General features: G+C 38.1%; 1 protein-coding gene across 4 annotated transcripts in view; it reads left to right on the plus strand.

The window, feature by feature from the left end:
* The window catches only part of dennd1b (DENN/MADD domain containing 1B), a 207361-nt gene that overhangs the window by 107435 nt on the left and 83233 nt on the right, over positions 1–16693 (plus strand). For 2 of the 4 annotated variants that reach the window (XM_087304383.1, XM_087304385.1), the window contains 5 exons: positions 1511–1591; positions 2885–2944; positions 6684–6737; positions 10173–10283; positions 16185–16285. In XM_087304383.1, the coding sequence (XP_087160509.1) occupies positions 1511–1591; positions 2885–2944; positions 6684–6737; positions 10173–10283; positions 16185–16285 (407 nt within the window). The remainder of the gene's footprint in view (positions 1–1510; positions 1592–2884; positions 2945–6683; positions 6738–10172; positions 10284–16184; positions 16286–16693) is intronic. The other 2 variants (XM_087304384.1, XM_087304386.1) reach the window with 1 other exon arrangement.

Here is a 16693-nt window from a genome sequence, read left to right on the forward strand (position 1 = left end):
TACGAATAGACCAATTTCATATCGTTATGGATATCGCAGAAAAACTAAATATCGCAATGTTAAATACACATACACACGTATATATATATATACATACAGTTGAATATATATATACATACAGTTGAATATATATACATACAGTTGAATTATTATTTTTTTCTTCTGGAGAAAGTCTTATTTGTTTGATTTCAGCTAGAATTAAGGCAGTTTTATTTTTTTAAGAACCATTTTCAGTTCAAAATTATCAGCCCCTTTAAGTTATATATATTTTTTTCGACTGTCTACAGAATAAACCATCGTCGTACAACAACTTGCCTAATTACCCTAAACTGCCTAGTTAACCTAATTGCCCGAGTTAAAACACCTTTAAATTTCACTTTAAGCTGTATAGAAGTGTCTTGAAAAATATCTAGTCAAATATTATTTACTGTCATCATGACAAAAGTGAAATAAATCAGTTATTAGAAATGAGTTATTAAAACTAATATGTTTAGAAATGTTTTGAAAAAAAATCTCTCTGTTAAACAGAAATTGGGGAACAAATAAACAGAGGGGCGAATAATTCTGACTTTAACTATATATATATTTTCCTGTTGGTTATACAAACAATATAAATACACTTTTGGTGCAAGATTATTTTGACTAGTGTTTCAACCATGAAACCATTACGTTTTAATCGTAACGCTATTTATTAGTTTATTATTTTTCATAATGTTACAAATCCCTCCCCCTTCCAAACTGTCCTACTCCAGTACGCATAAATGAGTTCTGTGAGCGAGTAAGCATGATTGGCTTGACTTTTGGCGTTCGGTTCCGCGTGAGGCGGCGTTGACTGACGAGGAAGGACAAGAGCGATGAAGGTTTATGGCGAGGGTAAATGAAGTGTTTCCTCAGGCTGTGTTACTGACCATGCGTGTGAGCATCCAGGCCTCTCGTGACAGCGGCTCACACACCCCCGCACACACACATATGTACAAACACACACAGCTTGGGCCACAAAGCTAATCTGGGAACTTGCTTACAAGGAAAGGGCAATCTAAAAATGTGCCTAAGCGTTGGTTGTCAGGCTAACATTTGAACAGCAGCAGCATCGCTCCTCTGCAGCAAGTTTGAGAGGGTAAATTGCACTCTTGTCATAAAAGCTCGTAAAAGCTCAGCGTTATAATCCCGAGGCCTGTTTTGTGGCAAAGCTTCTCTCCAATGGCTTCTTAAAGTCGCCCCGCTCTGAGCATGGACCTTTGGTTAATTACCAACAGCCAATGTTCGCCATAAATCATCCCCAGAATAATAAGCGTCTGCCGCAGCCTAGCTTACCGTCTCTTAACCTCAGGATCGCTCGTTAAATGTGTGTCAGTCGGATATATTTCTCTTCCGTCGACTGCTGTAGGAATACTTTACGCCGGGTGCTTTAAATCACTCAATCGTTTTGCAGTTTGCGCTCTTTTCCTCTTTTTTTCTCTTGCTTGTTTGTGTTTCATATTTGGTCTCATTTTCTTTGTTGTCCTCACAGGAAGATGACTTGAATGACATGCTGGAAACTCTGCACAACCACCCCGTGCCAAAGCCGAATACGCCAGTAAATCTGAGTGTGGTAGGTACTGTGGAGAGCTGAGGGCTTGTTTAGAAACACAAGTGGGAGCGCTGGCCTCTCGCTCTGATAACAGACGTCTGCACTGTGTTCAACAGAACGGCCACTTTTGCAACTCCTCAAACCCTGCAGTAAGGATAGGTTAACGCTGCCTTAAACTACCGCCAGTCACTCACAGGCCATACATTCGTATATCTGACTAGCGTTCTATCTTTCTGTCTGTCATCCTGTCTTCCTGTCTATATGTTTGTCTATTATTCAGTTTGGTCTGTCTATCTTTCTGTGTGCAGTAACTATTGTTTTGTGTGTTGTTCCCTGTCTGTCTGTTGTTTATCATTCTGTCATTCTATCTGTTGTTCAGTCTTGTGTGTAGATAGATCTATCTATCTATCTATCTATCTATCTATCTATCTATCTATCTATCTATCTATCTATCTATCTATCTATCTATCTATCTATCTATCTATCTATCTATCTATCTATCTATCTATCTATCTATCTATCTATCTATCTATCTATCTATCTATCTATCTATCTATCCCCTCCCTCCCTCCCTCCCTCCATCCCTCCGTCCGTCCGTCCGTCCATCCATCCATCCATCCATCCATAAACTTTTCTTTCTTTCTTTCTTTCTTTCTTTCTTTCTTTCTGTCTTTTTTTTCTTTCTTTTTTCTTATTTTTTCCATTTTTTTCTTTCTTTCTTTGTATATCCATCCATCCATCCATCCATCCATTCTTCCATCTATAACCGTCTGTCTGTTTTCTTTTTCTTTCTTTCTTTCTTTCTTTCTTTCTTTCTTTCTTTCTTTCTTTCTTTCTTTCTTTCTTTCTTTCTTTCTTTCTTTCTTTCTTTCTTTCTTTCTTACTTTCTTTTCCATCCATCCATCCATCCTTCCATCCATCCATCCATCCATCCATCCATCCATAAACATATCTTTCTTTCTTTCTTTCTTTCTTTCTTTCTTTCTTTCTTTCTTTCTTGCACAATAAAACTTAATTTTGTAGTGATTCTGAAAACAGTGAAATATGTAAAAAATTACCAGCTTCACAAGCGAGTTACAGTCACATGATCTTGAATCAGGTCCAACAAATTACTTTTTTTTGTGTGATTTGCCAATTTAAAATATCCACCAATCCATCTATCCCTCCGTCCCTTCATCCCTCCCTCGTTCCATTCATTTTTGTCAGTTTGTTGCAACCTGTCATTTTTTTTTTTGCGGTCTCTGTCTATGTATGTGCATGTCTGTCTGATCTCTCTATCTAATCCATCCATATTCTTTCCTATATTTTTGCAAGAGCAACCACTTACATTTTGCCAATGGGCAAGTAGTGCAGCATCCAGGAAGCAGACAGTTGGTGAGTGAAGAGTGAGTGTGCTGAAGGGAGAGGGATAAAAAGAAAGAGAACGAGAGAGAGAATGGGTCAGTTCTGAAATTTGGAGCCGTTGCCCTAATCACATGGGAGACCGTTTTCCAATTTTGCCAAATAAACTAACTCTTTTCTTTTTTCAAATATGGCAATCACCCATCCTGGGTCTTGTTGTCATGTTTTTTCCCTTTTCTTTTCTGGAAAACAATCAAACCTGCTAAATGATTTATGCTCTTCCACACTGCTGTATTCTCTTTTCAGATATCAAATGTTTCTTTTTTGACGTTAAAGCAGAAGGCAGTTATGCTCAAGAAATCTCCTTGATGATCTGCCTATTAACCTACATTCATCTTTTTATTTAAATGTGTGGATAAATAAAATAAACACAGCACCCTTGAATATCTGCTTAAGAGCTTTGCATAAACAGTGTTTCTTTTAATATCATGTTCAATCTGTAATTCTAGAATGCTTATTATTGGATTTTTTTTATCATGTTATTTTTTAATTCATTTGCTTTCAAGTGAGATTAACCAACAGTGCAGTAATTATTGCTTAAGCAATGTGAACACCATGTGTTCTTCAACCAACAGTATATTTTCTACCTCTTAACCAGACCCCCTAGTTTTTAACTATTCCGCAATAACTGAATCCTATGAAAATTTTACAAAAAGTTGCAAATTTTTTTGTAATTTAACGCAAAATAATAATAAAAAGTTAAATAATCTCATAAATCATCCAATTCCAAACCATATAATCAAATTAGATTTCAGTTTGCAATGAATTTTTTTGCATGACTTTTAGATGTTGCTTACGCAGCTCACATGATGTATTTGAGTGTCTCTTAAAAAATGACGTTTCACCTCAAGTTCAGCCATCGAAATAGTTAATTTCTAAGAATTACCATCACAAAATCAGTAATATTTATCACAAAAAATCCCAAAACAAATTGTGGAAAAACTAGGGTTTAAGAAAATTTAAGAAAATGTAAGGCCTCACTAACTTCAATGCTTTCTGAAGAATTTAATTTTTTACTGTATGTTCTATGGTTTGACAAAAAAAAAAAGAAAATTAGGCCTAACAATAGTATAATATCGAACAGCAAAATACAAATAGCGTAAGAGGCATTTATGTTTGTTGTTAGACACTTATCTTCATCCAAATTTGATTTAAAATTATGAATAATCTTTTATTTTCCAATAATTGTTGGAAATTTTTAGGGTGGTCACATAAAGAACAACAAAACTTCACAGTTTTAAAGTGGTTATAAAAATGTGAAATATGTGAAAAATTCAGAGCTTTACAGGGGGCTTTAGTCACATGATCTTGAATAGGCTTCTTCAACTAATTAAAAGGTTTCTGCGGAATTGCATATAATATCACAGCATATGCCATTGTTCAGTTACAAAATATATATATATATATATATATATATATATATATATATATATATATATATATATATATATATATATAGTAATATACAGTGGGTAAAAAAAAGTATTCATCATGTCACGATTTTTCTCAGAAAACATTTCTAAAGGTGCTGTTGACTTGTGATTTTCATTACTTTACAAATTAAGTTATGTGTAATAAAATGAAATGACACAGCAAAAAAGTATTGAACACATGAAAAAAAAGGAAGGTGTAAAAAAGCAGTGAAAGCCCAGACAGCAGCTGAAATCTCTTGTCATTCAATAACCCTCTGTCCTACATAAATTAATATTTGCTAAATCAGTTCAACATCTACATTTCCAGGATAATGAAGATGAGAACAGGGTCCACAGGGTGGACATTTCAGCAAGACAATTATTTAAAACACAGCCATGGAAACCCTCAAATTCTTTCAGAGAAAGAAAATCAAGCTGTAGAATGGCCCAGCCAATCCCCTCACTTGAATCCAATAGAAAATAAAGATCAGATTTGATAGGCGAGATGCACAAAACCATCAAGATTTTACACTCTGTTGAAGTCTGTGAAAAAACTCACACCTGAGCAATTGATGTGTTATTTTATTGTTATTACAACAAATATTTCAGATTTTTTTTTTCTGTTTGCATTGTTTGGGTTTTTACCAAAATCAATTCCATGTTAACAGCTCCGTTAGAAATAATATTTCCATGAAAGAAACATTTGTATTCAATACTTAATTTCTCCGCTGTTTGGAAGAAAAAAAATTGGACTATTAACATTTTTCTTAAAAAAAAAAAAAAAAAATATATATATATATATATATATATAATCAAAAGGAATTTTTTAAGGATTTTACAATTCTATTTTTAATTTATTAGAGCTGTAAGTTAGTATGCTTGACACCATAGGAAAGTTTTGAGATTTGGCTCAAAAACAGCAGTTTTTATAACTAAAGTTTCATGGAAGAGAAAGAAATGTTTAACTATTTGCTGCATTTTAAATTATAACAATGCGGATAGTCATTTTGTCATGTTTGACAGTGACAATGCAACATCACCTCAACAAACCATATAATTAGTTGCCTGTTTTTAAAACTGCTGCAATTTATCCTCGGTGTACAACTTAAAAGCACATCAGGTCATCCAAAGGAATTACTTGGTATTACCTTGACCGTCTCCCAGCAGGTGGTGGGTTTGCTAATCACCGTCATGTTCTGATTTACTTCTCTAAGATTCAGATGATTGGCAGAATGAAAAGTTTGTTCGTTTTTAGACTCTGGGAAAAGGCTCTTGGTGAAGGGAGAGGTTTGCATCAGCGCTGTGTGGGCAGTAATGTTTAAATCAGACGTTGTGTGTATATATATGTGTGTGTGTGTGTGTGTGTGTTGGGTTTTGGATTCAGGGTCTGGGATTCTGATCGCACTACAGGGAGCAGCAGGCAGAGCGCGGTGATAACAAGCGCTCTGATAATGTGTGATTTTTATAAACACGGCTGCAAAGCGTTGGCCATGGCCAGCTGGAACTGCTGTCCATGACACGGAGGGCAGTCAGCTGCTCGGTATGGGAAAATAAACACATGTCAGCACATGAAGAGGAGAACTCGGTCAATCTGCCTTATTGATATCTTAAACTGTTTACGTTCATACGATTATAGCAAAAGTGGACACACACATAGAGATTGCTTTGCTTTTGACATTGCGCAGCACTTGGTTTGATTGCTCTAGTCATGTGATTATAGAATTGAAGATGAATATTTTAAAGCAAGTATTAGAGGATGCTAGTTGCGCTTGCGTTTGTTTGAGGAACATATGCGAAGGCTGCCAAAGTTGAACCTATGTGTTGAGCAACAGATGGGTACTCTTTACGCACGACGAATTGCGGCCCAGCCTTGGGAAAGAGCAGAGCGCGCCACACAGGCAAACAAAAGTGCTAAAGTTAGCAGGCAGCGTGGGATCTTTGCTTCGGAGCCCCTTTGATCCAGACATTAAACTTGCTCGCCTGTTCAAACGTACGCCTGGCAGACCCCTCTGATACTGTCAGAACAGAGCAGTTGGCTTTTGTACCTTAATAAAGACTTTCTCTCCGAGGCGGGGAGCCTCCTCCGGTAGTGTCCACAGGGGATCGGCGTTTGTTGACTTGGTGTATCCATATCTGTTGTCTGTATGTATGATGTTAACAAGCACAGACACAGTTCAGGCCGATTGCGGATTATTTATTTGTGGTGGAACAGACAGTTGGTTAGAGAAGCTAAAAGCACTAAATATCGTAAAGGTTGCACAATGTTGACCTTTTCTTCTTTTCTTGTCTGTTTTCCACAGCATTCATACTTCGTAGCTCCTGATATTAACGGACTACCCACCATACCTGAAAGCGTGAGTATGCTTAACCTAGTTACAGGTCAAATACAAGGGCCTTGATATTTAAGCCACGTGTAATGTATGAATGCTATTGCACTATAAAAACGAGATTGTAAACAGAATGTGATGCAAAATATAAAACAAAACATGAAACAAAACAAAAGATGAATCAAATGGAAAACATGAAACAAGCTTCAGCTACTGTAAAACCCTGCTTCAGATTACACAATGTCACTGTGTCAGATTTGTTTAGAGAAAATCTTGACGTGTTGTGGGTAACAAAAATGCCAGACTACACATTGCTTCACGATCAATCGTCACGTGGCGTCTTGGACGTACATGCTGTTATCAAGAACCCGCATTATAAACTATAATTGTCTCTTTTAACGGGTCACTAAACACCAAAACACTTTTCTTGAGATGTTGACAAACATATAGATGTCCCACGTTGTTAAAAGGACACAGATATATATATATTTTTTTTGTAATTTAGTTTTTTTATTTCCGAAAGTGAGAATATACAATTTTTACAATCAGATAACAAAATACTTTTAACAGATATAACCCCATATATATTCCCCATCCCCCCACCCCATTATACGCACATCAGGAAACACAGAATAACTATAGTTTAGACCAAGCTGTTAGATAATTTACATTAAGTTGTCATCCGTAGTATCAGATGAGGGTTAAGTGTCCAAGATTTCTTTGACGTTGCATATGTAGATTTTCCAAAAGGACACAGATATTTTAGGATTGTTTAGATCTAATTCGTTCTTCCGGTTTTAAAAGAAAGTTTGAAGCTATATCACAACGATGAGATCATTGTGTAAATCCCAGCGTGGAGATTTGCTGTTAGTACTGGCCAGTACAATGTGATGTAATAGAGTTTTCAGCACATTTGTTTATTAATTAATGAGAAAGACTTGCTTCGAACCAATCAGAGTGCTCTATTGTGATGCAACTTCAGTAATATGCATGATATAACTTTGAAAACTCCTTTTAGCTGTTACAGTGTTTAGAGAGACGCCATGTTGTGTTGCCATCCGTAATTCAAACAAGTAGAAGAAGAAGAATTGTTCTGAGACATGGGTCATCAGTGTTTATAAATGTGCCACAATGAAGGTTTTGTTTCCATTTCCCCCGAGAGAGTACAGCTCACATGTGGATACACATGTGTGGATTACAGTGGTCTGCTAACACGCGTCAAAAATATGTTTGCAAGGAAATTTTTTTACCCGAGAGCTTTTCGCATCTGGAAATGGTAAAATCGCTCGTCATCTTTTAATAAAAGACGCTGTTGCAGTTCGCATTGATCGTCTCTATGGAATTAGTAAGTGTGCGATCAATGTTCTTTGTTTATGTTTATTCAGATAGCAAAGTTAGTTAATATCGTCAGCAGTACTCTGTGACTTTTGAAGACATACCTTGGTTAAAATGATTTAGTTACAAAGTTTACAGTATTATCGCTACAATATTATGGACTGAGTTGCCACTGTAAATGCTGCTCTCCGAACTCAAACATATAAACACCTTAATCAAACTACTGTATTACCGTCAACAACATACGATTTTTGTCGCATTTTCTGACAGGATAGTTTATACACACACTGCTGTTCATCCTTTTAATTGTCTGATGTGTTTGTTTACATGGTTATTCCAGTAACATCGGTATTCCATCAGGCTGCAGACGTGCCTCTGCTATCGATCACCAACATTTATCTTTTTATTCTGTAATGGTAGACACATCATACAGGCATATTCTTGCCATAACTCCACTAAGCTTTCTTCCAATTGATAGAAGCAGTCCTTTCTTTTTAATTTTACCATGTTAAATGTGGTCTTAAGAACTTGTAATAGACGGCGGGGGAGGGGGGGGATTAAACAAGCTAGACTTTCTGTAATGATGTCATGAAGTGTCACAGACATGGCATCATTTCCACTACATTCATTCTTCCATGGCGGGGCACCACAGCAAAATTCATTCCCGCCACGGCTGCATTATAGCTTTCCATTCAAAACCTGCAGTTGTTATTGTTTTGTTTTTTTATAGCTGGTTATAATCGCACCAAAACCTATTAAAATGTAAGTAAATTTTAACAGAGTGAAACATTTCTGTAGCAGTTGTCTATTTAAAATACTTTAAATGTTTTCTTTTTTTTTTCTTTACAGGCATACAGTGTCATGCAACTGTTTTGCAACATGTGAAATTCCCCAAACACTATTTTTAACTGTCCAAAATGGGCAAAAAATGGGTTGTTTTTACTCTCTAATAATCAAGATATGTTGAAAAAATTGTTTATATGTTATACGTATATGCATTAAAAACAGTCAGGAAAAAAGTGTTTTATGTAAATTCGTATCACGAGTCCACATATATGGACATAATTTTTCTCTAAAAGTACTTAGTCTTAAAAGATGATACTTAGGTTTTATTCTAATTAGATTCCAATAAGCCTAAATAGCAAAGAGAAATAAATAATGCACGTAAAAAACACCCTGGGCCTTAAGAGGTTTTAACCACTTAAGAGCAAAATTGTGCTGTCCACGTATGTGGCCACTAAGCTCTAGGAGGTTAAGGTTACATGCTGACTGACTGACTGACTGACTGACAGAGCTGCCCGATGCATGAGGCTAGCAAACACAACAAAGCTTTCAGTTATGATGAGCACTGTTTCCATAATTATACCCCTATTTATTGATAAAGGTCTGGTTCTGCATAAAATTACTTTATCTTGCTGGAGTTTATGGCCTTTTCACTTTCACCTCAGGACACATCAATGCCCTTTTGTACAGTAGGTCTTTTGGATACATTCATAAATATTCCTAGCAAATCTAATAAATGTTGGAGACTTACTTGTTACATAAACACACTAAATAGGACTTCAGCAGAGTTTATTTGAGAGCGCACCAAAAAAATCTGAGCTTGAGTAGCGTATATTTGAGGGAGTGCAAGTTGTATTGTGCACAAACAAAGAAAAATCAGTGCGCAAGCAAAGAGATTTGCTTGCTTGTATTACACGAATGCGATCTCAACTTGTAATACTGTGCTCACGACATTGGTCGATGAAATTACGCCATAGGTGGTTGGAAGATCTGTGTAAAAGGCCTGCCACCACAGCTGGAAAAAATCCTAGATGTAACACTGCATAGCATCATTCACTAACTCCCTCGACACGTCAAGCAAATCGTGCTGAAAAAATCATGAAATCTAAATGGGGCTTTAGCAAAATCAGAAGCAAAACATGATATAAGCTTTAAACAAAATAACTGCACAATACAAACATGCCAAACAAAGACAGCTCAAAATGGAAACAAATCAGGTACATAAAGCAAAACAAAACATAAAGCAAAACAAAACACGACACAAGCTAAACAAATTCAAATATTTTAGAATGTGGTGTCAGAATTTCTCATTTCTTTTAAATTAATTATGTTTTTTCCCCCTAGAGAAATTTAACCGAGTACTTCGTAGCAGTGGATGTGAACAACATGTTGCACCTTTACGCCAGCATGCTGCATGAGCGACGCATCATCATTACCTCAAGCAAGCTTAGCACTGTGAGTTTCTGCTGTCATTTTCATTTACACATCAGACCGACAACTTTCTTGTTACTTTAAATATCAACATATGTTGTGTTTATACTATGAATGAAAATAGAACTACTTTTGAACGTAATTGTGTTGTGATGATGACATGATGCGTGATGGACTTTTAATCAAGGCTTGAAAACTTTCTCACTGGTGGGAGATGCAGAGTCATCTTCATTTGCTGATATGTATGGATGTGTTCCTCGCATCTAGCTGATGGAATGATGTACATCACAATAAATAAGGAACTTAGATGGCCTGTCTCTCAATAGCTGAATGGCAGGGAGAAAATACAGATACATTCTAACCATCTCCAAAAAGATACTGTACACTGATTCAGCTCTCGCTGTTTTTGGCTTTTTTTGGGGGGGGGGGGGGGGATTTCTCAGGGCTGTAAGTCTGTAAGCTTTAAATTATCACTTATTGGATCCCTGACTCTTCCACATATTTTCTTTCTGGCTCTTCTTGCCTGAAAAAGGGAGTGGGCGCTTATCGCACGGGGGCGGACGATGGTCCAAACTTTCACGACAGTTGGTGGAAAAGCGGCGAGTGATGTCATTCGCTCCCTATCTTTCTCCTATTCCCCCTTGAGCATCTGCGGTGCGCTCGCCGACAGTGCCGGAACCGAGGGGCTCCCCTTGGACCCTTTGGCTCCGGAGGAGGCTGTCAGAATGACCCTATCCGTGGAGTATTTCACTCCTCCGGGCTGCCGCCTTCATTCCGTGTGCTCACTGACACAGGGGGTTAGAATGTGCAAATCATTAGTCTCTTGGGTAAATTGTTTTTTTTTTACTATCTCATAACTTGATTTACTGTTTCGCAGGATAGGAGCGCGAGTGACCTTGAGTTTATGGAAGTAATATGCCAAAAGAGTTACTACGAAGACTAGTGATATTAAGGTTCCACCTCAGTGAAGACTTTCATCATTTCAGATCTCAAAACCATCCGTCTTCTTCTCGAGAGTGTTGGGAGTTAGTACAGAAGACACATATGGCCAATTTAGCGAAAACATTCGTAGGCACAAGCGGAGACATATGGCCAAGTTCCTGAATTGAGATCCGATAGGGCATGTGACGGTGGTCAGGGTGTGGTGAGCCTACTGCTGCCGTTTCTACAGTGAGGGATAAAGAAAGAGAGAATGAATCCATTATGCATGCTGGCAGCGGACCCTGAGTGTCCGGGCCCCCAGTGAACCTGCTGTGTCAGTCTAGCAGAACATGGCCGCACACTTGCCTGTATTGGAAAGCAAAGGAATAAATCATGATCTAACAACAATGCATCAGTTGACTTATTGCTGTTTTGTGACCAGAGGTAAGGAGTACCACTGTTTTAAAAGCGTGTCGCAGGCTCCAGGAGGCAGCCGCCCATGCAGTCTTGTCATATGCCAGTATAATTGTGCTGCATCAGGATCCCTCTAACTAGTCAACTGGGAGGCCCTGGTGCGTTTCATCTGCGAGACCCCCTCGGCCGGCCCCGAGTCTTGACAGCCGCCTTCTCATCATGCTGTCAGTGGTATGCTAACAAGACCCGATCCCGTCTTGGCCTGTGGTGCTAGCCACTGAGGTTCCTTTCGGCCTCACACTTCTCGTTTTTTTTTTTTGTTCGTGCTCTACTCAGCAATGCCGTCTTATTTCCGTTCCTTCTTCAAGCATCTCTCTTACCACACCTTTAATAGACATTTTATCTTCCTCCGGCACTTCCTGTTCTCTTCTTTGTGTGTTGCAGTGGGAGTTGGATTAGTGGTGTTTTGCGCCCTGCGCCCTACCTCTACCTTTCCTTTTTTTTAATGCCACCTCCTTGTTAGCGATACACCTGTGTCGGCGCCCTGCTCAGAGCCGTGCGTTTGTCAACAGGAGGGGAGAGCGAGGCTTGGTAATTGGGAAACAAGGAGAGGGCCAGGGGAGAGAAGTCTCGCAGGTAGCAGGAGTCAGCGCAGACTGCGGTGCTGTCACCCTTGTCAGGGGGAATCGCACCTCTAGTCTCCAGTCTGCCCCAATCACAGATTCCACTGTGAGCTTTGTTGTGCTTATCAAAGAACGGGACCTTTTTTTTTTGGTCTTTGTCTATTCTTGGAGAAGTTGCCATGGATATTTTTGAACCCCAGCTTCTCCCTAGATGTAGGGAATATGTTCGTCAACTTGTTTACATAGACAGGGTTCACTGGAAAGGTGTTACAAAGCATATCTTTATACTTCATCTGTAGAGTATATCTCAGCAAGGCAAAATGGTACAAATGTACTCCTAGAGATGAGTGTGAATGTGGTTTGATTGTGAAGTGAGACTTCTGTGACTGTCACCTGATTGGGGGAAGTTTACTGAACCAAGATGGCAAGATCCTTCTTTTTCCTTTCCTCTCAAGAGAAATTTGCAGGTCTATTTCTATCAGGGCTTCTAGCATGCTGGTTCAGCAGCAGAAATTGTGTTGCAGATCTTGTTAGAATCATTCAACTTAAGGCTTTTTTTAACGACAGCCATTTAATGAGTTTGTAAAAATCTCAATCAATTTCTTTTTGTTATCAAAGATTTCTTTTTTACTGTACATTACCATTCAAAACTGAAATGTTTTTTCGAAGACATGTGCTGATTGTTTACAGAAATTGAAGGTAGAGGTATTAACTGAATGACTGCAGTCCAGTATCAAGTTTGGAAATGACATGCGGAGACGAAATTCTGTTTTTGACCAAAAAATAATGAGATGATTAGCAATAATCTGTCAGATATATATGATTAGGGTATTAGTATTATTATTTCTAGTCACTACTAATTTATTGTTTTATATAACGTTTTATTTTAGGAATTTATTTTTCTAGAAAAAATATAAATATTAGTGATGTCCAGATCCCATGACATGATCGTAAATCGGGCCCGATCACGCAGTTTCAAATTCGATCAGAATTAGATATAACCTCTCGATTAGGACTTGGATATGTATGTATGTATCTATGTATGTATCTATGTATGTATCTATGTATGTATGTATGTATGTATGTATGTATGTATGTATGTATGTATGTATGTATGTATGTATGTATGTATGTATGTATGTATGTATGTATGTATGTATGTATGTATGTATGTATGTATCCATCCATCCATCCATCCATCCATCCATCCATCCATCCATCCATCCATCCATCCATCCATCCATCCATCCATCCATCCATCCATCCATCCATCCATCCATCCATCCATCCATCCATCCATCCATCCATCCATCCATCCTCATTATTGTTCAACACATCTATAATTATGCAATGGTACAGAGTTAGACCACTTTCCTGACTTCACACTGAAACAGCAACGCAAGCAGCTTGACATCGCTTTATTGCAGAGACGCTAATGGTTAAATGCCAGCAAACTGGAACACAGAAGCGGAGAGTGCGAGTATGTCTGCGGTCTGGAGGTAATATAAATTTGATGAGAACTTTGATGACAACAACTTTGCGATAGAAAACTGTGAGATATGTAAACTTGGAATTGCCTGCCGGGTATTTTAAGTCAAGGTGCTGTTTGTTTTTATATTAGTTTTTTTTTTGTAATTTACTGTTACACTAAAGTCTAAAAGTGAACAATTAATGTTATTTATTACTTGATTGTTCAAGCTACCTCAAAAAAGTGCTCGGTGTGTTAACAGGGTTGTTGAATGTTAAAATAAGGTGAATTGAATAAAAAATAAGGAACATCCTGGATCTGTTTCTTCAATCTTCCTTATTCTTTTTTAATGTATTATAGAAGTATCGTATCGGGTTTTGGTATCGGTAGATACTCAAAATTAAATGACTCAAGGGCAAAAAAACCTGAATGGGAAATCCCTAATAAATATCCCTGTATTTATTTAGGAAAAGAAATGCTGCTACATAATTGTTGTAGGGCTGTGTCGTGTTCTTTGGGATTCTTTAGAATGGCTTTTTTTTTTGTCTATTATGTTTCCAATGCTTGGATGCTTTTGTATAATATGCTCTATGGTTGGTCTCCATAGAGAAGACCCCCACTTAACACGTCCCCAGCACGCTCATTACTGCTAACGGCGGTGGTAGCTCACTGGTCTCGGCAGGATCCAGCCCCGCATCCAAACAAGCTGTAATCCAGCATTTGTTACTGCGAATGACTCCTTCATTCAAAGGAATATCAAGCATACCTTGCCTTTTGTGGCCATTTGGCTTTCTTTTCATTTGGCATTTCTTCATTAATTATTCATAAGACCGCCAAATATTTTATTAGCTGCAGCTTTCCAACAGTGCATTGCGGGTACAACTGGAGATTCAATGGCAACGATACAGTTATTCTGAACTTTCTCTTTAATTGTCACAGAAAGGAGGTCATGGCTGATTTCTTTTTTTGCAGGATCGGGATGAGTCCCTCAGTTGTGAGCAAAACAACTTATGTGGGAAAAATATCAAGAGTTAATTTGTTTTTGAATTCCACCTTTTAATGTTTATCTAGGTTTCGCCACCTCCTTTTTCGTGCCCTCGCCTTTGAAAAGACTTCACTTTCAAGTCAAGAATAAATCAAGCCAATTGGGCTTTTTCTGTGGACATTGTTGAATTAATTGGAATGCGCCATTAGGCTTTCTTACCCATCTCTACATGGTACGCAAAGGTTCCCCTCTAAGAAACTAGACGGCAGTCTGTTCGCACAGTCAAAGAAAAGTGTTTCTTTGCAGTGCGATGACCTCTCAGCATGATTCATTTATAGGACCTTGAGAAAAAAAATCTCGAACAGAACGGGTCTCAAAGCTTTGATATCAACCAAACTTCAGTTGGTGAGAAATGCCATAAATATTCATTTTCTTTCTTCTAAATTGGCCGGACAAAATTAGATCTGTCACAACTAAAGCTTTTCGTTCTTTTCAGAGAACGGCACAACAAATTTGCATATGTTATAATGCACGCCATTAAATTACTGTTAATTAGCACTGCGCTATTTTGTGACTCGATAGGTCACGTCTCATCCAGAACACTTGAATTTGACCACAGTGTCACAAAACTCAACAACAACACCACCAAAGCGACCTTATTCCTCGCACATGGGTGTATACACAATACAGATGGGATTCAGAATTTAAGCTTCTCTCTTTGAAGCTAGCTGATGCGCCGTGGTCAAGCTTGGTTGGTTTCAGTGGTCAATTGTGATATTGTGTGTGTCAGTGAGCAGGGGGGGTCTCTTGATACTTCCAAGCCATGGTTCGCACATTACTGGAAGCTCCAATTGTCAAGACCCCTCTTCCAGCCCCTTCTCCCTGTGGTATTCCAACAGCTCACAGTCTCTCTTGGCTAACTCATGTTTCATTCTTTGGCAATTTGCCCTAATGAAGTCCCAGAGGAGCCTTCAGACCTCTGTTCTTTTTCCATATTTAATCATGTTATTTTAATCTGGAAGATGAGGAAGCGCCGGCGTGTGCGCGTGTGCCACACAGGTCATTACAACTGCTAGGTAGCCATGAGGGGGAATCGGGGTGTGGTGAGGGGTCACTTGGGTGTTTCACTCATTAAACATCCACACCAGCGATGTAATTAAGCGTTCGCATCTCATAGACTCGAATTATTTACTGTGTGTGTGTGTAAAACAGTAATAAAGCATCATTAATTTTGTTGGAGACACATTTGACACATTCGACACATTTGACACCTTGTGCTTTGGTGTATTTTTAGACCCTCGATTGATGCCCCAATTTTGAGTTTGAACTTGCGCTGTTAACATCAGAAAAGCAGAAAACAAAAGCGCATGTTTAATCGGCTTGTGATGTTGAGATAAAAAGAATAACTATCTAATGTTGCCTGCTCCCTTGGTCTACAATAAACGCAATCCCCTTAAGCAGAACACGTAAAACGGTGTCTTATGAAGGAGCTCACTTGTGTTTTTTTTTCGTAGTTAACTGCATGCGTGCATGGGTCCACCGCCATGCTCTACCCTATGCACTGGCAGCACATCTTCATCCCTGTACTTCCTCCTCACCTGCTGGATTACTGCTGGTAAGAACTGCTTTCATCCCCACATGCACATACTGTACTTGAGGGTGAGAATTATACATTAAAGGTGGGGGGGGGGGTATATTGTTATAATGTTGGTCTGTTATGCTTAGTAGTATGCCTCAGTGAACCAAATTTACATGTTTAATTGATTTAGATCTAATCTTTTAACCAAACTTATGTTTTTAGTTTTTTGAGAGATATTGAGAGGTTCTTTATGATATTTGTAATATTAAATTAATAAATTAAATTAATAAATGATGACAGGTTTGCTTTCCTGCACCTATTAATGGATGGCCATTAAAAATGCACATATTTTTTATTTTACTGTTTAATTTCTATGTGCGTGCCAGTTTATAATAAAATACAAACTTTGCGTCTAGATATACAGACACCCACAAACACCATTTT

Source organism: Danio rerio, chromosome 22 (assembly GCF_052040795.2).
Source record: "Danio rerio strain M-AB ecotype USA chromosome 22, GRCz13ab, whole genome shotgun sequence".
Lineage (NCBI taxonomy): Eukaryota > Metazoa > Chordata > Actinopteri > Cypriniformes > Danionidae > Danio > Danio rerio.